Raw genomic sequence first — 25,329 nt, forward strand, 5'->3', positions numbered from 1 at the left:
AGAGATGCACAGACAACACCAACCCACAAACCATCGACTGACTGCTCAAAGTCCACGTGGTGGAGAAAGAGGGCAATTTTTGCAAGAAACTGGGAAAAAAGGCGAGTAGGCCAGAGGAGCATCATACGAGTTGCAGGATGAGTTCACCACGCTGAAGTCTAGGAGAGATAAATAGCCCTTCATTTAGTTATCTCCCATCTGCCACCTTCATTTGGCGGTTAAAATCACTTTTAAAATGATAAAACAAGTAACATTGCCTAACTAATGAATGTTGAATTATCGGCATAAATATGCCAACATTTGTTTATTTACTTGCCTCACCGAGAACACATTCTCCTCTGTTTGGTTTTCTATTTTAATGACCACAATTTATCACATTACACAGACTTGCGGTTTGCTGGGGTTTGTTTCAAGTTCTGCTTTCTGCTGAGATTTCAGTGAGAGCGCAGTCCTAGGTACGATAAGCAATAATGCTAATGAAAATGCAATGGTAACTCTTCCAAGAAGCAAGCGTAACCAGACAACCTTCCTTTGCTACACAGGATCCTTTTTTGCTCTCATTTGCTGCTTTTACCCCCTCTCGTTTGCTGATTTCCCTCTGCTTGCAGCAGCTCCCCACGAGGAACAGTGACTCCCTAATTCCCCGCTAATTTGCTCTCCCCACCTACCTGCTGGTCAGACTGAGAAGGACGGGAAGCCGAAGCGGGTGAACTATCTGCGATGAATTTAATCAATTCAGAGGCATGCACGATGGCCCCGGTGGGAGTTTCAGGAAGCATCTGAAACTCCAGCGCTGCCCAAAGCAGCGCAGGGACCCTGCCCTTGCACGAGGACACCGCTGCCTGTGCAGCACAGTGGGAACCGTTAGTCCAGCTGCCCCAGGGCTATCTATTTCGGAGCTCAGGCACATATGTGTTTTCCCCACCTGTCACAACTGTGAAATGTACAGATAGCATTCACTTCCTAGGCATTCGTCGCTCAAATTAACAGGCAACCTGTTAGTCTGAGTGCAATTAGCACCCCAAACTTCACTCCAGACGCGTATCTGGTAGCTGAATTTTGCTTGCAGATCTTTTCACAGCCTGGTGTACGCTTTGAGTAAATATAGGCTGATGTATAGAGCAGAAATCCTGAGAAACCCCCAACAAATTTAACACGAAGCAATGTTAAGCACGCTGTCAGAGGCTCTGCTTGCCTTTGTTAGATGCCGTAATGGAAAGTTCAAGTTTTTGTGAACTGAAATTGAGCACGAGGCTCTCCCGAGACCCAGCAAACTGAACGCCTGAGTGTAACACAACCTGCGGGGCTGCCGGATAAGAACTCCGCTGCTCCCCTACGTGCTTTTTACGAAAATGCGACTTACATGCAGACACGTACCTTGCCACGTGACAGGAACGTTTTGCAGAATGATATGGGAGTGATACCACACGATACAGGCAGCACAAATCCTCATCCATGTCACGGCATGATGTCTATTTGAGAGCACAACCCGTGCAGTCTGTAACCACACCACTGCGGGCTGTTTTCAAACATGGTTCTCGCACCAATTTCATCTATGTGCATTGGACCACTCCTTTACCAGGCATTTTTGTCAAACATAACGAGTTTTGGCATGCCAAATCACGATGGGTTTAAATTCTTTCCATTTGGCATTCACCTCCTACTCCTTGTAGTTGCTACCAAGTTAACAGGTAATGCACAAACCACGTCTAAATACTCCTTCACAAACACAAAGGCTAGAAGCACAGTATTTAAACAAAATAGGAAAACCTCTAAAGCAAGAAGCTGGAGGATCACACAACCCAGGCTCCACCGTGAAGAGGGTTTTATGTTAATTCAATAAACACCTTTTGTTTCAGGGTTCTTCCCTTGTTTACCCTACTAACCAGTCCAGGCATCACATTTTATCAGGGCAAGCTTGCCCAAGCCACCAGTGCTTACCTGCACTGCTCCAACCTCCCTACATGCTACCCTAAGAGCTCCAGACCTGCTGGCAGCACGCAGCCAAAGAGGCCAGCAAGGTGTCACCCTCCTGTGGCGTGACACAGCTTTCTCCCTCACGTCCTGGACGCATGTAAATGCCATACTCAGAGCACCTGTCACAGCCACGACATCGCTCTTGTGCTCTGTGCATCCGTGACATTTTATTAGCCTCTTCTCCTGCAGGCTCTGGGAGTTGGTGGGCAGGAGCCCTGCCATCCTCCAGCCCAGCATTGTGGCTACTCCCCTGTACACAGAAGGTGGAGAGGAAATAAAGAGGAGGTTGCTTACCCGCAGGAAGGAGAGGTCTCGGTTGTGCTCGATGCTGGTGATTTCCAGGTTGCCCATAACTACCTCGCAGTTCTCATAGTACTTGCGCAGGGCCCGGTACTGCTGCTCCAGGTCCGAGAGGGAGCTCAGCTTGTTCTCGGTGCCAGCACACACTGCAAGAAAACACAGGACAAGTGCAATCAGAGCAAGTAAGGAAGAAAACAGGAGCAGAGAAGGAATGAAGATTTACATCCAGGAATACAGGTATCTGGAATAATAATTCTGAGTTAATTACAGGATTGGGTATCAGCAGCAGAGGTGGGAAGGTCCATGATCATCTCAGCAATTTAAGTATCTCTTACCAAAGGGACCAGGTGCTGGTATGTACCACTGAACATCCAGAAATGTGGAAAATGCAAACATGTAGGACAAATGGAAAACAAGTTGACTGCAGCACATTAAGAGCAAAAACCAGGACCACGTGAAGTCTCTGGATACAGGATGCTGAACACTGAGTGCTTACAAATTTAAGGATAAGAGACCAGAGAGACCTGCGCATCTCAGCTGACCTGTGCAATCCAGCATTTTCCCTATTCATCTGACACCTAGAAGGACCCGTCAAGAAACCAAGAGCAACCCGGCCAGAAGGCTTGTACCCAGCATCACTTTTCCTCCTCTTTCCTGAAGTCCCCAGCTCTTCCGAGCTCTGCACAATTAAATAATAAAAGACAGAGCAAAAGCCTACTGTCTTTCTGCAAGTCACCAGACTGTGATCTGAATGCACAAGGGAGCTGTGTCAGACGAGTTAGGAAATACCAGCCAAATACAGTCAGTTTTCAGAAGATGTTCTTTAATATTACAGTACTCTGTTCTGAATCTTCAAGTCCCGTTCAAAGCCAGTGCCAAATCACAGCTCTGCTCAGTCTATTAGATTGCCGCGCATCAAGCAGCGACAAAAATGAATCCGGGAAAGAAACACAGAAGCGGGATTTTACAGCAGCATTTTTTCATGCAGCTCTCAGCCTGTCATAAGAGCAATGCTACTTAAATGTTTGAGCATGGGGCTGGCCTTTTTTTTTGCACACGCTTACTTTTCCTCTCTACTGACAGCTTGTGGGCTGTTCTTATCTGCGAACAAATTAATCTGAATCTACCCGAACTTTTGAAATGGGCATTATATTATGCAAAACATGAGCCAGACCAGAAGAGCATTTCTGGAGCCATTCCCACTGCTGGATTAGATCAATACAAACAAAACCCTCTATGACTGGAGGCCTAATCAGTAAAATTGGCTAAAATATGCTCTTCTGAATGATGCAGGTCCTTTTTCCTTTAAAAGAACAAAAAGCGATTAGGTTTTGGAGTACTACTATTATCGAGTATTTACTTACTACACCCTTTTTGTTTTGCTTTTTTAACAGAAAGAGGAACAATTCTCATCTGCATCCTCCGCTGCGCATCTTGCCTGCCGCAGAGCAATCTGCTCCGGTGCCAGGGCGATGCGAGCCCCCGACAGCCGGCTGGTGAAGGGCTGCAGGAGGCAGCCCAGAGCCCCCCGACTGCTCCAAGTTTGCTCCCAAGGAAACTCCCCCTGCCCTCCAAATGGCAGCAGAAAGCTGTTCCTCCTCAGCTGGAACGCCCCACCGGGGAGCAATCCCGGGGCTGGCATAGCTCTGAGCCGTTTGTGGGCTCGGGGGTTAGCAGATGATTCTCTTCTCTTGCGTTGCTAGCAGCTGAAGCGCAGACGAAAGCAGAAGAGGCACTACATGGGACTGCTTCACCATGTACGTGTGTGGTCTTATTACCAAAGGAAATAAGGCACGGGATGTAGGTTTTTAACACTTTCTGTGACTTACTCAAATTACAATTTTGAAGTCCCCACCAGGTTTATAAACTTGAAGTGTTTGAAATACATTACAATGTGCTGCCAAATGAAAAGTAAAAATACTGTCTGGTTTACATGGATTTTAAAATAAATACTACCTGATTTCAAGCTGTGATTTAAAGCACGAACATTCCTGGTTTCTCACAAAACCTTACCACGTGAGTAAAACACTCCAAGGCAGGATTTTGTTTGTAACATTTAAGGGGTATTTTTGAGGACTCCCAGCTTGGTAAGTGTGAACAGCCGGAAAGATCAACCGCTGCTGCATCGTCCTTTCTGAAATACAAAGCCCCATCCTAGCGCGTACATAAAGCTTCGTTCAGATCCAGGGATCTCAGAGTCGGAGAGCGGTTTGGGTTGGAAGGGACCTCAGAGACCATGAAGTCCCAACCCCGCTGCCACAGGCATCAAAACCCTTCAGGAAGCTGCCCGCATGTCCCTGCCAGAAGCCTTCGGAAAATGTTTGTTACCGATTACAAAATCACTTTGTTTGCTTTTTCCTTGAAAGCAGCAGCATCTATAACACTAAGACTGACTGTGTTTCCAGCCGAATAAGTATTATTCTGTCTTAAGGCTCCTGAGGACTAATAAATAATTTCTGTTCCATTTCGCAATCGGTGCTAAGGATCAACATAGCTCAGAAAACAATTCCAGCAGCTCAGCTAATAAAGCTATCCACCGCAACACTGGTATTTCATGTCGCACGCACATTAAATGTTTCACAAAAGCTAATTTAGCCATTTTTTGCTGTAAGGAGGCAGAACATTTGGAGCCTGCACTTGCAGCAACAGGAGTGAAACCAGCCGAGATGTAAACCGGGGCTGGAAGTTTTATTAGAGGAAGATTAATTTTGTACAACTAAACCTTGCAGTAACTACTGCTGGCTTTTGATAATGCTATGGAAATCAATTCTTTCAGATGAATAAAATCTTAAAAGCAAATTTAGAAGAGCTCACGTTGTTCTTCTAAATTTATCTCGCAGTGATTCCAAGCATTTAATTTCTGTCTTAGAAAAAAGAAATCCCCTCTGGTGCATAAAGCCTCTCCTTGTGCCAGCTCACACCTGGGCCTCTGCTGCTGGGAGATGCATGGCAAAAGGTGGCCATCTCCCCTGCCAAGGGAGGAAAATCGGTCACAGACTGCCTCAAACCAAGCAGTAGTACCAGGCAGACCCTCCTGCATGGAAAGGGGATGTAACAGAGCTAATATCCTGCAATATGTACCCGAGCTGGGGAGAGCACCTCCAGCCTGTGCAGTCTTTTGAAACAGTACTGGCACTCGTGTGTTGTCTCAGCTCTTTAAAACAAAGTGCCAAAAGAAACACGAGCACAACAGAACATCGTGCCACATGCCTTGTTGTGCCATACAAACCACTGTCATCTCAGTTCTGTAGAGAAGCACCTCTTCAAGGCACTTGGTTGTACGCTGCTTATCTTATATGGGCCCAGAACCTGATGAACAGCATGAAAACAAAGACCACATGTTGAAAGCAGTCCCTGCACCGGGTCCTCTCTTGGTTCACAAAAAAAAAAAAATACTAATTGGCCTGTCTCTAACAGGGTCAGCAAAGTACTAGCTCAGATGCCTCTCCAGCCTGTAGCTTCTCCCAGTGGGGAATGTGAATGTAAATCTGCCTTGGCCTCTGAGCAGGAGCACTCCTGACTTGCTCAGATTTTGCACAGGCAGCTCGGAGAGGAAAGCCCTTCAGAGCCATTTCAGTGCTGCACACAGAAAAATCTGACAACCCCATACATTTTCTCAGACAGAAACCCAGGGAGCAGCTGACCTGTGCCAGGCTACCCCAATGCCACGATGCTCACAAGTACATTTCTCTACAAACACGCTATCTGCAAGCCCTTTGCCATGCCCTCTCCTAGAATTATGGTAACAAACCTTGCCAAGTGCTCATACACAGGTGTGGAGAGCCACCACTATCAGCATCCGAAAGCTAAGGGAGTATCCACCTTCGTATCTGGGAAGCCTTGTGCCTGCTTCTCACCTAACCCCCAAACCTGGGTGGTTTGGGGAACTGCACCCTCCTGCAGTGCAGAGTGCAGCCAGTGGAAACAAACCCAGAAAACTTACAGATTCCTGTTCCCGGTGACCTGGAGTAAATCTCTGGCTTTTTATCCTAATTCGTTTTATTGACTTCTAACTCTGAGGACCCTTTCCCATGCTCTGCTGCAATCCAGAAGCCAGCTCATCTTGCAGTAGGAGCTAGGGAGCTGAGAGCTGCCTCCCTGCAGAGGAGGGTGGAAATGGGCATCCTCCTCCCGTATGCAGGTCTCATTGGCAGAGCCACTAATTCTCACTGAAAAGGGTATTTTAAGAAGGAAAAAAAAAAAAAAAAACACGCACAAAAAAAAACCAAACACAGCATCTCTCTTATTTTGTGCCCACTCTGATTGTTGTGATGGCTTTTCCCTGTCCTACCCCTCTCCTTTGGGCACCTGTGCAGAAGGGAGCAGCCGGGAGGGCTGGGCACATCGGGTGGGCACAGCACTCTTGGTCATCACAGCGCTGGACCCACAGCGTTCCCCACACATTAGTGCTTCAGGTTCAGTTGCTTCCTTCTCCCCAGCTACCTCAAGTGACAGAGAACTGCTTCAGCTCCTAATGGCCCCAATTACAGCAGTCATAATTGTCCGTATTGAAGTGAGTTTACATTTTTCATCAATATTCATGCATATGACTCTGAAATTAATTTCCCATTGACATTTTTTTTCCTAACGAAGCCACACCATTTGGATGCTCACTCAGAGGCAGGAAATAGTGGAGGCATTTAAAAATGTCCTTTAGTTTCTGCTTTTTAGGCCATTATTGTGCTCAGCTCCGCTGATGACAAATCTCTGTGTTATATTACAAACTCATTTCGACTCAGTCTAATTCTGGTTCTTGCAATTCTAATTGATTTTACAATCCTCTCAGCGCAACAGATGAGCTAACTTTTGGAAGGAGGGCAACCTGTTTCATTTTTTTATGCAGCCCCTCTCTGGATTTGCCTACGGTTTGAGTTATCCAGGAGAAAATACTGCCACCTCCATGCAGCCACCCCGGTGTCAAGAGGGCCAAAAACACGAGACAAGGCTTAAATGCTCCCAGTCACTCTTTTTTTTTTTTTTTAGGAGCATGGAATTATACGTTCCTTTATCACAGCCAGGAGGAGCCTACCAACATTTAGCACCTCTTCTTCCTAATGCAGCCTTTTTGTACTTCCCCCTCATTTATTTACTTAATTAGCTGTCTTTATACAGACGGCACCATTACCAGGGTTTCTTGAAGGACAGCTGAAGTAACTGTTTATTAATAATTGCAAACACTCCTGGCAACTTGCTAGACCCCCCAGCTGGGGGGGAAATACTGGAGCCCCTTAACGAACAGCTAATTACCAGCAATTTCACAGCAGCCCCCATTCATTTCCTTCGGCTCCCTGCTCCCAGCACAAGCCTGGGTACCCTGCGCCCAGTACAGAAGAAGGGGAAAACAGTTTTAATCCTTTCATTACCTTACAGCTCTCCTTAAACGAGCTGCAAGCCCTGCATTTTCTTGCAATTAGGCACATCCTAATGAAGGGAGAGCCTGCCTGCCCTCACAGCCCTGCAGATGGCTCCTGGGAGAAGGCAAACACCTACTGGAGGTCGCCACCTCTCCTCCCTTGACCCCATCAGCTTCCAGAGAGCATCTTCAAACTGGAAGCTTCCCTTCCCTAGGTGAGAGGCTGTCATGAAGGAAAGCATCATTTTCTCTCTACACCTAATTAAAAGCTCAGCTGACACAAGCATTTTCCTTCCACAAGGCCTGCTCCGTGCTACAACACGGCCATCCCCTTCAAATCCCGCCAGCTACCACGGCCCCTGGGTCTGGAAACGTGCTGCAAGCCCCCAAATCTTGTGTCCCATGGTGCTGTCACACAAGGAGCAGGGCCGTGCTTTATGAGGGTGGCCCCACCTCCGACGGAGGCTCATCAGGAGCCATCTGCAACGGGCAGAGCTCTCCCAGTGTTACAAGCACAGAACTGAACAGGCGTAGTGGAGACTGCCAGGGACTGTAACTTCATCGAGAGGGATTATTTATGTGCCATGACACCTTCCCGAGCTGGTGGCACCCTGTCTTTGCACCGAGCTCTCCAAAATCTGTTCGGTTGCTGCTACGCAGCGTTATTTCACTGATGTAGCGCTTGCATCAACCAAAAAATGGCATCAAAACTTTGACTAGATTGATACTGCGGCATTTCAAGGATAATTGCCTGTGCCGACCGTGTCGAGCCACTGTCAGCTGCTTGTTTTATGCTAACATCTCCAGCGTTGTTTCTCCTCGTGTCCATGCTGCAATCGGGAAGGACAACATGGGGAAGATGCGCTGCAGGACCTAAGTCACATAGCAACCACTCAAAAAAAGCCAAAAATAATACACGAGGCTTTGCCAATGCTGTTGTTTTTTTCCACGGGTGCATACCCATTTCTTTTCCCTGGGTACTTCCCCTTCCCTTCTTCTCCCTGCTCTTCACAGACATCCACACGCACACGCACACACACTCTCTTTCCTCATTTCATCATATTTCCAGGGTAAATAGTTGCTCCTTAACTATAATGTAGGTACCGGACTTGACAAGCAATTAAAGCAAACAATTTCCACTCGTCTAACTTTGCCAAATTAGTCATCTGCCATCTGCTCCATCATCTGGCTCTCCTTGAGGTCTTGCTGGGAATCTGGAAGCGCTCGCTCCGACGAGGAGGCAGCAGCAAAGCCTCCAAGCTGGTCGGAGCCTGAGGGATATGGGGGACACGGGGGGGACACGGGGGGGACACGTGGCCCCACGCCGCTCGCTGCCACCCCCGACCAGGAGCCCCATCCCTGCTGCAAGCAGCTCGCTGGCGCCGGCCATCAAACCGGCGAGTTGTGTTAGAAAAGCATTTAAAATTCAAGATTTCTTTTTACAGCCATGCAAATAAATGCCTAGTGAGGATGAATGCACGGCATAGAGGGAGCGTGGCATTTTCTTACCAGCTGCAGGATGCAAAAAATAACTTACTTCACTGAGTGTTTTCAGCCTTTACAGTTTTTCTCCTGATGAAGCGCCGGGCCAAAACGAGCAATTAATAGACATTATCTAAGAGAGGTTGGAGCAGTCTCTGCTTCCAGCACCAGGCTTAGTCTGGTCTTAGATCTACAGCCTGCCTGTTCCCACCTCATTTTCTGTGCAGTGCCCAAAATTAAGCTTGTGAATGCAGCTTCTAACACCAAGAACCCAAATCCTCTCCTACAGCACCAAAACACAGGCTTTGGGGCGTTTCTTCAATGCTAGTACGTTTCCAGAGGAAGGCCAGGTCGGCGGGGGGAGATGATGGAGCACAAGCACACGGGCAGGAGCTGAAGGGAGGGAAGCACTTGGGTTGGTTTTGCACCTCTGCCTTTACCACAACTCGATTTAGGGACACCAAAGCCATCTGCTGCCAGGTTGGCCCCAGACCTCCTCCCCGCCCATGGAGTGGGGACACGCAGGAGCTCTCCTGGGACCGGGGGCTGGCACAGAGCAGTGCCTGCTGCTAAGAAGCAGCCGCCCTCGCCGGCAGCTCCGGCTGCCCTGCTGGGACTCGCCAACAGCCGGGGGCTCTGCTCGCCTGGCTGCCTGCTCCTTCCCCAGAGGGGCCCCGAGTGCCACAAGCATTCGCTCAACTTAAATGCATTTTAATTAACGCTGTACAAACACACCGAGCTGGTGCGGGCACGAGGGAGCGCATTCATTCAGCGTGGGCCGGATCCTCATCCCCAGGAATCCAGCAGGAGCCCTGGCGGCCGCTGCAACGAGAAGGGGATCTCAGTCCTTGCTGCCAGTAGGATATTGAAACACTCGGCCAAATGGGAACCAGCCCTCGGGTCCTGCTTACTGCTACTTAAGCACTGTCTGTATAACAGATGACGCTCAGGAGGGGTAGGTGGGCCGGGTGCTTTTATATCTACCCACGTAAGCGGGGCAATTGCTCACCACTGAAGCACACAGCAACTGCCCCGTCGTTACAGGGTGTGCATGAGCCACTGAAATCTCCCTGGAAATTCCCCTGACATCTCCCATTGAAGTCATTCTCCCTTTGCATCGGGAATTATCGCATAATCCAAAGACCACCTATTAAAGTTATTAAGGTAACTATGGAATCGTAGCACACAAAGTAGACTGCTTCGGAATGATCAACCTCCCCAGATTTTGGCAACTCCACAAGACAAAACACAAGAGGGGGTTAAACAAAGCCCCTGGACAAACATTTGGGGAGTAAGGAAACCCAGCACCCCTCTGGAAGCGTGCTGGGACTGGGAGCCCCCATCCAAGGGGCAAAAGTGAGCCCAGCTTGCTTCAAGGGGACGGGGTAATGCAGGAGATTGCAATTAAACCAAAAAAAAATTGCACTATTTTAGCAAATATGCACCTGTCTATTAAGCTGAAGCTGCACACAGTTTATTTTCATTGATGAAAATAACAGGTTCTCAAGCAACTCCTTGTCAAACAGACAGGAGAATTCAGCTCGTGGAAGACAGCTGAAATGGTAATTACTGAAAGCTGCAAGGCAGGGAAGGTTTCGCCGTGTTGATGCTGGGGAGCTGCGGGGGCTGATGGCACCGACTGCCCAGAGCCAAAATGCTGGACCCCGGCTGTAGGGAGGTCACCAAGTTGAAGCACTGGTCTCAAGGGCTCCTTCCAGAAGCCTTCCTTGAACTGGTGGCTGTGTTTTCCTAATTGCCTGTGGCCACGCAGAGCAACAAAAACCGTGTGTTATTAAACCAAGTTCAGGTATCAGTTTATAGGCAGGAAAAACAAACTTTCAGTAATGGTTCTATGCAAGAACCTTTTTTTCTTCCTATACTGTGTATGTAAAACACACAGCCTGGTCTTAAGCTAGTGTTTTAAGCTGGTATCTTCTGGCACACGCACCCTTCCCCAGTTGTACTTCCCGCACAGCTTCGCGTGCATCGCTGCGCCTCCCCTGCATGGCACCCTCACTCACCAAGCTCCTGCTTTCTCACACCTGCGTGCTTGGAACTGAGAGCCCGGTCCCACAACATAAATACAATCAAAATAAAAAGCTAAACAACCCACCCGCCTATCCTTCAGATGTGCTGAGCACCCAGTCAGGTCTTTTGAGGCCTCTGAGGGCTTCAGCTCTGCCAAACACAATGTATAAAACCTTACCGCTACTGATGAGAAGCCTTTGTCCCTAGTAAGAAGTAAAGGGACTGGTTTTTAATTTTATATCTGTACAGAGGAACATATTTCAATTTATGACTTCCTTGTATAAGAGCAGCGTATTCAGCGCGGTGCTGAAGCTTCCTCCTATTTTACCTGGGAAGCAAGGGCTGCAGGGCTGTGTTGGATGAGCTCCTCCCTCTGTCTCCCTGACTACTCAGAGAACACACAAGCTGGTTCCTGAAATCACAGTCGGGCTGACTTACCCCTTCTCATGGAATTTCTATTGAGTCTCCTCAAGCAGCTTCATTTTTCTGAAGCTATAAGGAGGCGGGGGTGTCGCAGGTGCTGGGAAATTGCTTCCCAAATGCACTTCACCTGTAGTCGATTAAGGCAAAGCACCTTCAAAACCTCCAATTGTTTTCCAAGCCCAACATATCATTTGTTCTGGATTTCCTATAAGGCACATTTATTATTTTTTTTGTCTCGTGTACTTTCAGAAATCATCCCAAAAGACAAGCTCTAAGTAACTGTAGTCAAAACTGTGTATTATGAATTCTTTACGGATCAGTTTTCTCCAATACGCTCTCTGTTAACGTTGCTTGTTCTTTCTGTTGGGCTTCTTAAAATGCACTCCATATATATTTTATAAAGGTCTGGGTTTCTTCCCCACCCCCCCCCCAGAGACTGCCCTTAAACTTCTGGCCATTGATTGTGCCGGTATCAATTTGTAAAGGTCAACAGAAAGCTGCTCTGACAGCCCAACTCAGAAAGCAGTTTTTAAATGAGCTGTTTCTCTTCCTCTACAAAGAGAGATGCCAAGAAAATCACAACTTGAGCTCTTTATTTCACTGGCCTGACCGGTGGCTTTGATAGGCTTTGCAACTCTGATGGCCGCCGACCGCTCCTCGGGAACCTCAGCTTGTTTGAGGGTTTTAAACAACATCATCTGAACAGGCAGGACTATGATGAAAAGAAGCACATTAATTTGCTGCTCCTCCGAAAACCCCTTGCAGGCCTCGGTTAACAGAGCTCCGAGGCTTCGCCGTAAAAACGCCACCGCCGTGTGGGTTTGGCCTTGTGCATCCTGTTACCAGACACCGACACCTCGCATTTCACCCCACAAATGCCCCACAGCTGGCTGCATGCAAGAAGCAGGCTGCCCCAACCTATTGGGATGCTCGCTTCGGATTTGCACCGAAAGAACTGGTTATTTTGTCTGGGGCTGTGATCAAAAGCCTCTTCAAAAGGCTTCCGCCCTTTTTCCCCCATCCCATAGTTTACCGAACTCCTCAAATTTATAACCTCCGAAAGTAGGGCTGCACAATTTATGTCACCACTACACATGGAGAAAACCGGCCGTAAATCAAGGACAACAGTTATATAAATGAGCATAAAAGTGCAGGGAAATGTCACAAGATAGCAATAAAATACCCTCCAAATGGTAAATCCCGGGAGCAGGAGCACCATTAGCTTGAATCCCCCGCTCCCCAGCAGTAGGAGTGTTTCATCAACGGAGGCATCAGTGCTGGAGCTCGCCTCCCTTAATAACGGGAGGGCCTTGGGAAGGCAGGGGGAAGCGAAGACACTGCGCAGACACAAAATCACCAGCCCGTGCTCCTTGCCCTGCATGTATTTTGGCATATATGTATGCACACACACATAATAAAGTTGGTCTGTTGGGATTCTCTCTCTTTTCCTAGCTCTTTTCCCTAAAGTGAGGAACCCGTGGAGGGCTGATCCTTGCTTTACCCGAGATGCTCACCCCACAGCGGCCACCCAGGTCTCCTCTGCAGACGTTGCAAAGCAGCTTTAGCAGACACAGACGGGACACACGCCTTGCCTGGGGAACAACCAGCCCAAATCTGCCAGCCAGACCTCCCCGGGGTCCGTACCGCAGCCAGGGAGGGAGTCAGACACAGCGCTCTGGAGAAGACTGGAGTGAGGCCTTTGTCCCGGTAAGCGGCCTTAAAGCCTTCCACTGCCTTCCCATGAGATTCTGGCCTTTTCCACAAATGCTTCCAGCAGGAGAATGGGCATTTCACAGCAAAACATCCAGAGCTTTGTTGGGATGAAGGCAAGGCGATGCCTCGTACACACCTGGGGCAGCTCCAGGAACAGACTAAACATGAGCCACCGCCGCCCCGTACCCCTGGGCAAATCTCCTAGCTCTGTGCACAAGCTGTTCCCCTGATCCTTTTCGACTACAGCTAGGAAAAATCCCCAACCTATTTCTGACTTCATAAGAGGCCATTTACAAGCACCTTTACCCTGCAAATGGAAACTGTTAGCTCTCTGTTAAAATAACATGTCCCAGTGATGTGCCAAAATAACCTGTTTTCTGGTTCTTAACCTAACGCAAGGGTGAAAAAAAAAAATCAAGGAAAAGGCACAGCAGATGTCTGCTTGCTTTTTTTGAAGACACAGATGACATATTCCCGCAGCCCGAGAGCAGCTTTATATTCCCGTATCCCACAAGACGACATGGTGTTTCTGCCCAAAGCTCTCCCCACCCCATTTTATTTTCGCAAACAAACAGGGAGAAAGGTGGCTGAGTGACAAGCGCCCTGCTCCTCGTGGCCGGGTGGGAAGCAATGGGCACGTTATCAGCAGCCTCATTAAGGAGAAAAGGCCAAGAAGCAATTTTCCAGTGCCGACAACACCGCTCCCGGGGTCCCCGATTCATTAATACCTTCCTCCTCGCTCACTCCACTTGATGATCCCATTAAATTGAACCTGGGAAAGGGGAGGAAGGCGGGAGGGGGAGCCCGGTGGGATGCACAGGGCTCCCGGCATGTGATCCCATCCAAAACTTGTGACCGGGGCTTTGGCCGCGGCCGCACGCTTAAGTGATGCAGGAGCACGTGCGGGGAGAGCGGCTCAGTGCAAATTTCCCCGCTGCGAAATGCCCTTGGAGCTGCCTGCCTGTGACGGGTAAATGGCATGGAAGGTCAGCGAATCTCATTTGGCAGCAACGAGCCCGGCTCTGCATGGCTTCAAAACCCCCTTAAAAACACACACGCCCACCCCAAAACCAGCAAAACCATCTCACGGGGTGCGGAGAAGTTCCTGGGAACAGGGTTCCCTTGTTTTCCCTCCTTAATACCAGCAACCGCTGCGCTTACAGAATGTGTTTGCTTTTTATTACAGGCAAAAAAAAAAAAAAAAAGAAAAAAAAAAAGAAAAAAAAGAAAGAGCACAGCTAGGACCGCTAGGAACAGCTTAATTAATAACAATTAGCTGCAGCACAATTGTGATTCAGGTGGCGTTTTGGAGCATGAAGGAGAAACTTGACACTTCTGCTTGTGTGCACGGCCATAAGAAATTCCGGGCAAAGTTAATGGAAAGTGAGAGGCTGAGCAACGCCGAAATTCAAATGTACTGTAAAATTACTAAATGATTTCAATGTCACAGGAACGCGCCGCGCTGCTTCTGGGATTATCAGCCCTTGCCGAGTTTTAATAACATTTGGTCAAACACCTCGGCAGCACGTCGCTGGGAAACGTCCACGTTTCCCGAGGGAGGGGAAAATCCCTTTTGTTCCTTACAAAGGGAGAGGACAGCCTGCAGAAGATGCCCCGGGGGTCCGACGCCAAAGGGTCGGGGGCCAGCCCCGTGCCCCCCGAAGCCACGAGGCCCCCGCCAAGGGGAAGGACGCCTGTAGGAAATTGCAGTTGTCTGAAGCGGTCGAAACACCTGCCAGTTACGGCGGGTTTCTTGGCCACACTCCCCGCGAGGGGGGCTGCCTCCCAGCGATAATACTCCCCGCCGTAATTAGTGTCACCGCAGTCAGATGCAATTTATGGTTAAATATACACGGGGAATACGAAGACAGTCCCAGCGCCTGCTTTCAAATGAGAGGAGAAAGGTAGAGGCTTCAAAGTGTTCGAGGGGAACAAGGGGAAGGTCTTGGCTGGCAAATAAATGGGGCCTGCTGTTAACGAAGGGAGTGCGGCACCAAGGGTGCCCTTGCCTCACCGCCGCTGCCTTCCTCCTGCTGAGAAATAAACACATCAGGACAAAATGAAGCTAAAAGAGCAAGTTTTAAAAGCAGGAAGAGAGCCGACATGGGAAGATCCATCCAGAGTTGCACCTTGTTGTCAGCACACAACCTGTTTGTGCAGAGCAGCCCGGGGAGCTTGGCACGTGCTGCACAGCCGGCTGCGATGCTGGGCCAGGACAGTCTGGGAGGCAGCCGCGGTACAGGTGTGAGGCCACTCGAAAACCAAGTGTTTCGGGCTCCTTGCCAAGAGCAAAACTGGCATTTTCTAAAATAGGCAGACCTGGAAAGGGGGGGGCTAAAACTGGAGAGGAAGGCGGGTGGCCCCTGCCCCAGCAGAGCACCACCCCCCGGGAGAAGCTGCCACGTTCGCTGCCATCCACTGCCCTCACGTTTAAAAAATCTAAGCCACATTGTTGGAAAACCGCGTCTCAAAGTAGGAAAACTGTTCCAGGGTTTCTGGCAGAGCCTGCAGACAGATGGGCCAAAAATACACTTGTAGCAGTGGGAACACATCCCGCTCCTTAGTCACGTGCAGTGAGAGCGCGGCCCCCAGTATTTAATTCCTGTGGGTTATCTGCAAGACCCCTCCCTTGGCCATGACACATTGCCATCAAACTGAAGTTTGACACGAGAGGTCATCGAGAGTGCCGCCTGGGGCATCGGCCCCTTTCCCACTGCTCGTGTGGGATGAGAAATGCAGCATTTGAAAACCAGCTTTGGACCCCGCTGCATTACCTACATTGGTCTGAAACGTTTGTGGCTCTCCAGACCCAAGGAAGAATGAAACAAAAATACCCCTTCCAGATCATCTGGACACAGAGATCCCAAGAAAACCTCTCAGGCACTCCTCCAACTCGACATACTGCTTGCACATCACCAGACATTTATGCAGGTGGTATTCCTCCTTAAGAAAAGCATCGCTTTCGGCTTAGCTGACTGGCTTGTCCTCAGAGGACAAGGAAAGGAAAGGTCGGGCCTGAACCTGAAACTAATTGCCCCTGCGGTCTCAGATCTTAATGAAACAGATGAAGTTCAAAATCAGGTTTAATGCTTGCTCAGCTTTAGCCTGACGTGCTTCTTCCCAGCAGAGATTACAACTGTTTGTTGTTTAAAATACGGAGCCCCTAATCCTCCTGAAAGGTTGCAGAAATCATCCAGTGTAGACACCATGCTCTGCAAATTTGCCACCTGGGAACTACAGGCACTTACGGAAATGACTAATCCTCTGCTGCCCTTGTCTCTAGATGAAGGGAGGCAAACGTCTCCCACAGGGCCTGGAGACAGTTGGAAGCATCAGCTAGGAATTAAGGACCTGATAGGCCCACCTACGACTGGCACCCCAGCCTGGGTTCAAGCTCGATGTGCCCGGCTCACCTGAGAGTGGGTTTTCATCCCGTCCTTAAAAGCAGAAGACACTTTCCAAGTCCTACAGGGACGTACTGAGCTGAATTCTTCCTCCTGCTCTTCCTTCTGCTCAGGCTGGCGGTACATGATTAATATCGCATCAAATTTGTCTTTTTATAATATCCCACCGATCTTTCTTTTTGTAATGTTCGCTTTCCATCAGGTGACAGTTTTAGTGATTCCTCCTTTATTTGCATGTCCCCTTGAAGAAGCTTCATTTCTCCTTCTAATCAAGTCATTAATTTTCACAAAAATCATTCCCACCCCGAGATGGCTGGATTCTAATTTGTCTCTGTCACACAAATGACAAGTATCACCTCATTGCCATGCTGTGATGTTCCTCCACATACCTGTATCTGAGCAGGAAAAGCACCAAGATTATTTTTCCACAGCCATAACTGCTTTTCTCTGTGGCAGTTTGATTCCATCATGATCCTTCCTTTGGGTACTTTGTAGTAATATTATACAGCTGCTTGCTTTTTATTTCAAAGCAGATCTTGTTCATGACTTTTTTTTTTTTTTTCCTAATGGGAGAAGCAGAAGTGATGGTGGAAAAATTACTTCTCCTTTTTATCTTCTCTGCATCCTGTTTACAAACAGGGGCTCGTGCACGTCTCTGCCCCGGTGCCTGCTCCTCAGCCAGGCTCAGCAGCTGGGGACAAAGGGAACGAAGCTCATCGGGGATCTGCATACAGGGGGCCTGTCACCACCGAACCAGGAGAATTAATACCTCCACCTCCCCTCCCTACAACACGCAGACACCTCAGTCATGAACGTGTAAGAAACACAGGGCTGAGAAACCAAACTCCTTTGCCACTGTCCCATCCCTAATCTCTTTTTGTCCGTGGAAACTTTCTTCTGATAAACTCCCTCCACAAGTGCCAAGCCTGCCTACGGATGGGAACTTTTCCAGGGGAAAATCTTGCTTCGTGACTCGAAGCGTATCTGTGATTTTCTTCTGCCATTTACTAAGGCACTAACTCGATGTTAACATCAAAAAAACCCCGGCCTCTCAGAGATTTGAGGAGCACTGATCAAATTCTCTCTCATCCAGCCCTTCTCCTTGCGTAAGCAAGCCTCAGAGCCACCCCCAAAATCACATTTGGAAAAAGGCTGGGGCTGCAACTCCTGCACCAGCTACTCCCGGCCCGCAGGATATTAGATATCAACAAATTCCAATCCAATACCATTGAATAAATCAAATCCCTCTCTTAAAGAAAGCTTACTCGTGCCTCATTAAAGCTGCAGCATGGTGTGCACACCCTTGAGGACTGCCCTGCCTTTTTGATGTCCTCTCAGCTGTTTTGCTTACCGTAGTGCCTCGCACTGAGCACCACCAGAAGCAGTGGGAAAAGAAAACCGGAATTATTCACAGAGGATCTGAAGACCTTGCAAGTTTCTTTTACTGGCAGCTCAGCAGATAATTTCCACCAGTGGGGCTGGACTGCCTGGTTATACATTCACGTGCTGCCCGGGGTTCGTGCCCTTGCTGTGCATTACCAGCGAGTACAGCACCCCAGGGAGAGGGTTACCTCCCAGTGCAACCGCCCAGTCTTCGCCCTCAAGGTTTCTCAAGACAAGGCCTCTCCTTCCCCACCTGCCTCCTCACTGATATCCTTTCTAGAAAGTGAGGCCCAAGCATTGGGTCCACCCAAATCCTCTGCAGCTGTAAAACACGAGGCTGCCCCGCTTGATCATACCCCTCCCAACACCCCGCGTCTCCTCTCATCAAGCCAAATCTGCCGGGGTGAAGAAAGAAATCTGGCAAGCAACAGCAACGACCCAAGGCACCCGAATTATGCAGCGCTGTCGGGTCGGAGAACTCCTCCAGCAGCCCCGCTCCTTAGGATGCAAATTCAAACAGCCGCTGGTGCTCGCTGTGCTGGCAGGAGCAAGCTCCGAGGCACCAATTCCGCAAATTACAGAAGCATATATTCAATTGCAAGTGTTCAAGACTCAGCTAATGGGGGGTGAACTGTGACTGAAAGGATTGATTTTGTGCAATACCATCTCCCTCCCTCTCCCTCTGTTACAGGCTGTTATTACTTAGTGGGCAAACATTGGTCAAATTTTGCCAACGTGGTAATTGCATAAATCAATGGGAGTTTCAGCCATAAAATGGGAAAGCAGAGGAGAGTTGCTTAATGTGTTTCATCGCTAAAGAAACCAGAGATCAAACCGTGGCATTATCTCAAATCCTAACTGCATTAAAGAAATTATTATTGTTTTTTAAATCAGAATAAAATTGACAGCAATGGTTGTGTTTTGTATTTCTACTGGGAGATGCTCAGAAGGCACTTAATGTTTGGTCTGAGCTGTGATGCAATAGAGGTAAAGCAGGTGGGCAAGGGCAACGCGTATACTTTTTAATATTCCTGAAATAAGACAGGTGGCCACATGCAGAACAGCAGGAAAAAAAAAAAAAAAAAAAAAAAGATTTCTAGATCCGGAGATAACTGCGTTATTTGAAAAGGTTCAATCAGTCTTGAAAAGAAATGTATGAACTTCAGGAAATCTCTTTTTTTCCCAGCTGGGAGAAATTGCTATAATTCTTATAAAGTCTTGTAAGAAATAATGCGAAACAACACCGAGCAACACTACCCGGCAAAAATTCAGATTCATTTTGTATGATGGATTTATCTTGTTGGTCCCCAGATTAAAAACTTTTCATCAGCTCTAATTTACTCAGCCTGACTGCTGGTTTTATAGACACGCAGCAAACTCGGTACAGATGAATCACCTCGCAAAGAGCAGACTGGAGCACAGGCAGGATCAGTCTTTGTACCGGCGTAAAAGCAAGAAGAGAGGTTTCCATGTTTTGCAGACCACTGCATTTAATCCAAAGAAAGTTGAATTGAAATGCAGACATTTCTGCTGTCCTCTCCACCCAATCATTGTTACTGGCTATGTCACTTAATTCTACAGTAGTATGCAGCTGCGGGGAAATCATCTCTGCTAACACATTTATCACTTCAGGTATATTCTGGGGTACCAATATCTACTGACGGTATTTTGCCTTCAGGGCACCTGACTACAGATTACTGCTCCCTTTCCTGTGTGCAAATAGAGGAGCGCTGTCTCAGCAGGGATGTGTTTCACAAAAAATCAACAACAGCATCTCACCCGGGACCAAATTTTGTGCTGAATTCAAGCCCTCTCCCTGGATGGCTCAAACTTGTCTCCTGAGTGCTGAAATCAACCTCTGCTCCTAGGACAATCCTGGCAAAACCCCACATTCAAGTGCTCTGAATTCAAGAAATCTCCAAAATACTAGAGGAAGTAGAAAGCTAATGCCAAGGGGAGAATCACAGGTCCAAAACCATCCCCCCTGGAAAAGTGTTCAGGGGACAGACTTGGGATTCTCGGTAACAAGCCATCAAAGATGTGGGGTGTCTACGCAGGAGGAAAATAAAACAATCCGTGGAGGAATAACCCCATAAGAAAGCAAGCAGGACCAGCAAGGTGGCTTTAAGGTTGAGAAAGAGCAGGCTGGCACCACATCTGAAATGAAGGCATTTTAGTTACTGTTTTTGAAGCCTTTTATTCAGTGACCTGGCAATCAGTGATAACAACAGGGTTTCTTTTCTTATTTTAAACAACATCAACTAAATTAACCTCCCTGTAAGAATTCACACCTCATTTTAAAACTTGAAGCCTTTCTGTGTGTACTTAAGGAGCAGTCAGGCATTTAATCACTGTCTGGATTTCAAGTAGTGCAAAAAAGCTGTGTCCCATTGATTGAAGCGTGGCGTATCTGAAAATACGTTTGATGGAAAGCAAGAGAAAGCATAGAATTTAGGTCCTATAATACCTGCCTCAGAGTGTCAGATCTTAATGAGTTATACAGATAAAAGCATTTTGCAAATGTGATAGAAAATCTCAATGAAAGGAAGGAGATCTTTGAGAAAATCTGAGTCAACTGCTTCCCAAAATTAAAAAAAAATGCTGAAAACCATCAAATCTTATTCATTTTCGGGAGGGTATGGAATTGGATAAATGCCTGAAAGTGTTCTTTTTGATGAAATTAGTGAAAAGAAAGAAAAATATATAACTACGAATTAAAAAGAGTCTCTCATTGAAAAATACAGAATCTTGTGTTCATGTCAGCAAGAAATTTCTTAGGGATTAAGGTTACATTCTGTTTGGGATTATGTGAACTCACTGCTCTGTATCATCTGCACAGCACTGTCACTGTCACCAGGTAAGCAGCATCCCTACCACCCTGTTTTAACTTCAGGTTGTTTGGCGAGTGGATGGAATATACATTTTTTCCTCCACTGAGGGTAATAACAGGAAAAATAGACACATTTCATCTTTGCCTATGCCTGCAGTTTGATTTGGTGTTGCTGTTTGCTTGCTTTGGGCTGCCACAGAAGCGACGCGCCCTCAGATTAAGTTGCGAGCCCTCTGTCGTCGGTGGTGATTGATTTCAACTCCACCACCTCCGAGATCCCCACGCCCAAAAGCAGCCACTTACGTTTTTCATCTCGTCCTCAGCAGAAGTTGTCTGGGGGAGAGAGAAGGACGGGGCTGGATAGAGATTGATCAGCCTGGCGGTGGCATCTGAAGCTTCAAGCTGTGCCTTATCGCCAGGCGCAGCAGGGAGGATGCAGCAGCGGCGGCTTTGCAGACATCAGCAGGGGCTACCTGTTCGGCTAGCGAGTTTTCAAGGGGTTTGAAATGCCTTCGGAGCACTGCTCATTAGCAGAGCGGGTAGCCTTGACTGCAGCCCCTCTGGAAGCAAATCAAACCAACATCTCAAAGAGAGATGTAACAGCACCTGCCAACGTCCACCTGTTTGGGAGGGGATGTGATAAGGAAAAATCAGAATTGAGGCTCCGTTAGGCATCAGCCAGGGCTACTGAAATGAGCTGGGCACACCGATGATGATTTTCTTACACATATTGCTTTAGAGGAGGGCTGGGACCAAATAAGCTGAAATTGGGTTTTTCAAGAGTTGCTCCCAAACTGAAAACATGCATGCTTTTCTGCGTTTGCAAATGAGGGAGAAAAGTTCTTTTCCATCAACAATTCGGTGCTTGTGCCAGCGCGCTGAGGTCGCTAGGAACGGAGCAGTGCTCAGAGCCGACCCTGTTGGAGCGGTTTGTGGAACTGGGTCAAACGCCTCTGACCATGAGTCGCTCGGAGATGAACTTCCCTTATCAGATGCTACGGAGAGGCTCAAGGGAGAAAGAGAGAACAATGCAAGCACAGAGCAGGTAAAAGCCTTGCTTTGGACTAATTTCTAGCAAATCACAGCTCCCACTGCCCATCAGTAAGCATGAAGCCATTTAGCTGGACAGTGTCCACAGGGAACTGCTGAAATCAGGTTTACAACAAGAGTTTTGAGTGAACTGCACATCTTCCACGCCTGACACTCTAAAACAAGCTGCTCCAGTGCTGTTTACAGTCAGCAGCAATAAGTCTATAGCCTCCAAGTCAGAGCACCGAGGAAATAATATCTCGCTCATCACTGCATCAAGGACAGAAGTGAATTTGTGCTGGACCAGCATGTATTTCCATTCTGTGACCGCAACAAAGGTGAGTGCCCTTGAGCTGGTGCAAGGAAAGCCTTTCCATTCTGAAATTCAGATTCAGACAATAAATAAAGCACAGGATTGCTCTATCTCCTGAACGATCCTGAAGTTCAAGCACGCTTTCTACAAGAGCATGAACATCTCAGCCTGTGGATCCTTAAGCTGCTAACTTGGTGAAATAGTGGAGAGGGAGGCACTCAGCACTAAGGTTAAATAAGCTGCTTGGGTGGACGTGGAAGCACACAGAGCACAGCAAGACACGCAAAACCAGGACATTTTGCAGCACAATAACCCCCAGGAGCTTTTTCATCACAGAATCAGAAGAGTGGGTCCAGAAGGGGGCCCAGGAGGTCACTATGCACAGCTACATAATCGCCCCCCAGTATGACCTGCAATGACCTGTGTACTCATACGTACTTTTGAAGATCACGATGACTGCTGGACACATCTCGTCCTCAGGCCGTGTGAGCACCTGAGGCCACTGACTGCACTGTTAAACGAACCTAAGAGCCCACACCTCTCTGTCACAACCCTGCCGACTTCTGCTGGCCATCCCACTCGCCCCTATTTCCTTGTTGCTGCCCTACCTGCTGCTCTGCAGGTTGCTGAGGACCGGGAGCACCATTATTTGTTTGCAGAGCACCTGTGACACCTATTCCCTCGATCTGTAACGCATCACAGGACATTGCAGTGAAAGCATTGGCAACCAAACCATTTCTCTTCTCCCTTCTGTAAGCACAAAGAAGGATGTGCTACCTGCTCATCCCCACCCCACCGCTTTTCTGCAGCTACCTTCTTACCGGCAGACACAGTGAGAAAACCTTCCCCTGCTTCTCTGTTCCCTGGCTTTTGTGCTGGTGACTCCCTCCTGCCCGCCAGACAGCAGCTGAGGACAAAAGGTGCCACAGGTTTTGCTCTGATGTGCACAGTAACACTGCCCAGCTCTTTGCATCAATCCACACATTTTAGAACCTTAAAAGTTAATCCCAGTTAAGTAACATTTGGGTGCAGGTAGGGATCACCAAGGTCGTCCTCATAGCTTCATTTGCCTCCAAGTGCAGCCTGGTGCAACTCCACCATAGTTAATGCCCGAAATTATTTTGTGCCAAGAAGGAATTTTTCTTGGCTGAAGCCTTTTTGGGCAGTCAGAGCCACGGGGAACCTGACATTTGCTGGTATTTACCCAAAGCACCTCTATTTATCAGTCACCGACCTAGAGGAAAACACACAACAGAAATAAGCAACAGGCTACATCCAAGCAAATAACTCAGAGATGAAAGATGCAAAAGCTGGGAGAGCCTCGGGAAACTCCCTGTCAGCTGCCGGGGGAGCAAAACCCGCAGCCTGTGCAGGGGTGAAGGCTGTGCTCAGGCAGATACACGCGTGGCCGTGCCTTCCCACGTGCCCAGCGGCAGCCAGAGAGGGGGAACAGCACGGCCGAGAGCGCAGAGCAGCGTCTGAAGTCTTTCCCAGGTAGCCAGGGAGATAAAAGACGACAGCTACAAAGCACGCAGCCTGAACGGTGAAGGTTAAATATGGGCTCCCACTGCCATTATTTATCCCCTGAAACAGCTGGGAAACTTCCGAAGTAGTTAATATATCACAGGAGCGGAGGAAGCGAGACCGACTGTATAAACACACCTCGGGGCCTGCTACTGTTCCCATTAACTGCCTGTCTCTGTAAAGGTCTGCTATTAGACAGCCTCCCGCTGCCGCCGCTCTGATTGAACGCTGCAGGTAGGGCAGGGAATCAGAGTGAAGCGCGGCTCTAAAGATGACTCACAGGAGGCTTTTTGGGGAAACAACACTGATGTGGCAGTTTGGGGAAGGGCTGAGCAAAGCTGCGGCCACTCGCATGCTCAAGCCCCTTGTTCTCCATCCATGCCCCTGGCAAAGCTGCCAGCGTCACGTCGGCACATGGAGGGGACGCAGATGCGCATTAAACAGTAGGAAAAGTGCTAGAAGCCGAGAGCTGAAATACCTTTTCTTGGTGTTCCCATCACACTGCCCACCAATGCAAGAGGGGGAAGCTGCAGAGCAGACCTCACCTTGCAAAAGCTGAGGGGTAACACTCCTGGCATGCTGGTGCTGCGACCTCAAACACCGAATAGGGTTAAGGTAAACCAGCAAGTTTTGCCTCCCTTTGGGACAAAGCCTGGTGGGATTATTGGAAACACAGTCTGACCTCACACCATAGCATCTAGTGTCAGCAAAAATGCCCATCCCAATCTCACATGTTGCTTGTTTGCCTTCTTTTTGTGTAGCAAGTACCATAATCTTTCTGCTGTGTTGTTTGAGGACAAGCTCATCAACTCAGTTGACCAAAGCTCCCAACAGAGACAAAATACATGGTGGCGTGGCGACGCATCTAAGAGGTAAAAGCAAGTCAGAAAAGCTCTGGAGATGCCGGAGCTGTACATCTGCCCAGCCCTTTGCCCTGGGGCAGCTCCCAAACAGCATGAACCACTCAGCCTTATGCCCACAGGTCTGCATCCATGCAGGTTCTCCTGAGGGCTTACCAGCTACTTGACCTGCCTGAGAAAAATGCCTGAAGCAATTCAAGGAAATTCAAAAGGAAAATATGGCAAAGCTTAAAGCACCTGAACTGAGCAGAAACCTTCCTGCAACCTTTACTCTGGAAGTCACTATTACTCTTGTTTTAGAGAACAAAAGGCAATGCAAACGGTAATACAACACATCACGATGTGGCTACGCCAGACAGATGCCTTTGAAATGAAGGAATGGTGATAATTACTGTGTATAAGCAAAAAATTTGGTTTTACTGTTCAGAAATCTTCTTCCCTTTTAGATGAGGGAATGTAGCATCTGCTCCTAATATAATGCACCAATAATTGAGCCATATAGCATATACTCACGGGAACCATCAGGCTGCTTTATTTATTCTTGGCCAACTGCGTAGATAAACAGATTTCACCGAAAGCGGTGCATACGGAATCCCATCTTCATGGAGAGCCTCTATATGTCTGCAGGGAGGTAAGTACTGAAATGCAACAGAGTCTCCATTGTGAATGCTAATGGCACGAGCAGAAAATGAGGTAGTACCATCAAAATT

General features: G+C 48.2%; 1 protein-coding gene across 1 annotated transcript in view; it reads right to left on the reverse strand.

The window, feature by feature from the left end:
• ERBB4 (erb-b2 receptor tyrosine kinase 4) overlaps window positions 1–25,329 on the reverse strand; it is a gene marked incomplete at both ends in the record, with an annotated part of 561,535 nt that overhangs the window by 355,359 nt on the left and 180,847 nt on the right. The window contains one exon of the mRNA XM_084289162.1: window positions 2,272–2,423. Within this exon, the coding sequence (XP_084145288.1) occupies window positions 2,272–2,423 (152 nt within the window). The remainder of the gene's footprint in view (window positions 1–2,271; window positions 2,424–25,329) is intronic.

This window comes from Netta rufina (assembly GCF_964035555.1).
Source record: "Netta rufina genome assembly, chromosome: 6".
NCBI classification, from domain to species: domain Eukaryota; kingdom Metazoa; phylum Chordata; class Aves; order Anseriformes; family Anatidae; genus Netta; species Netta rufina.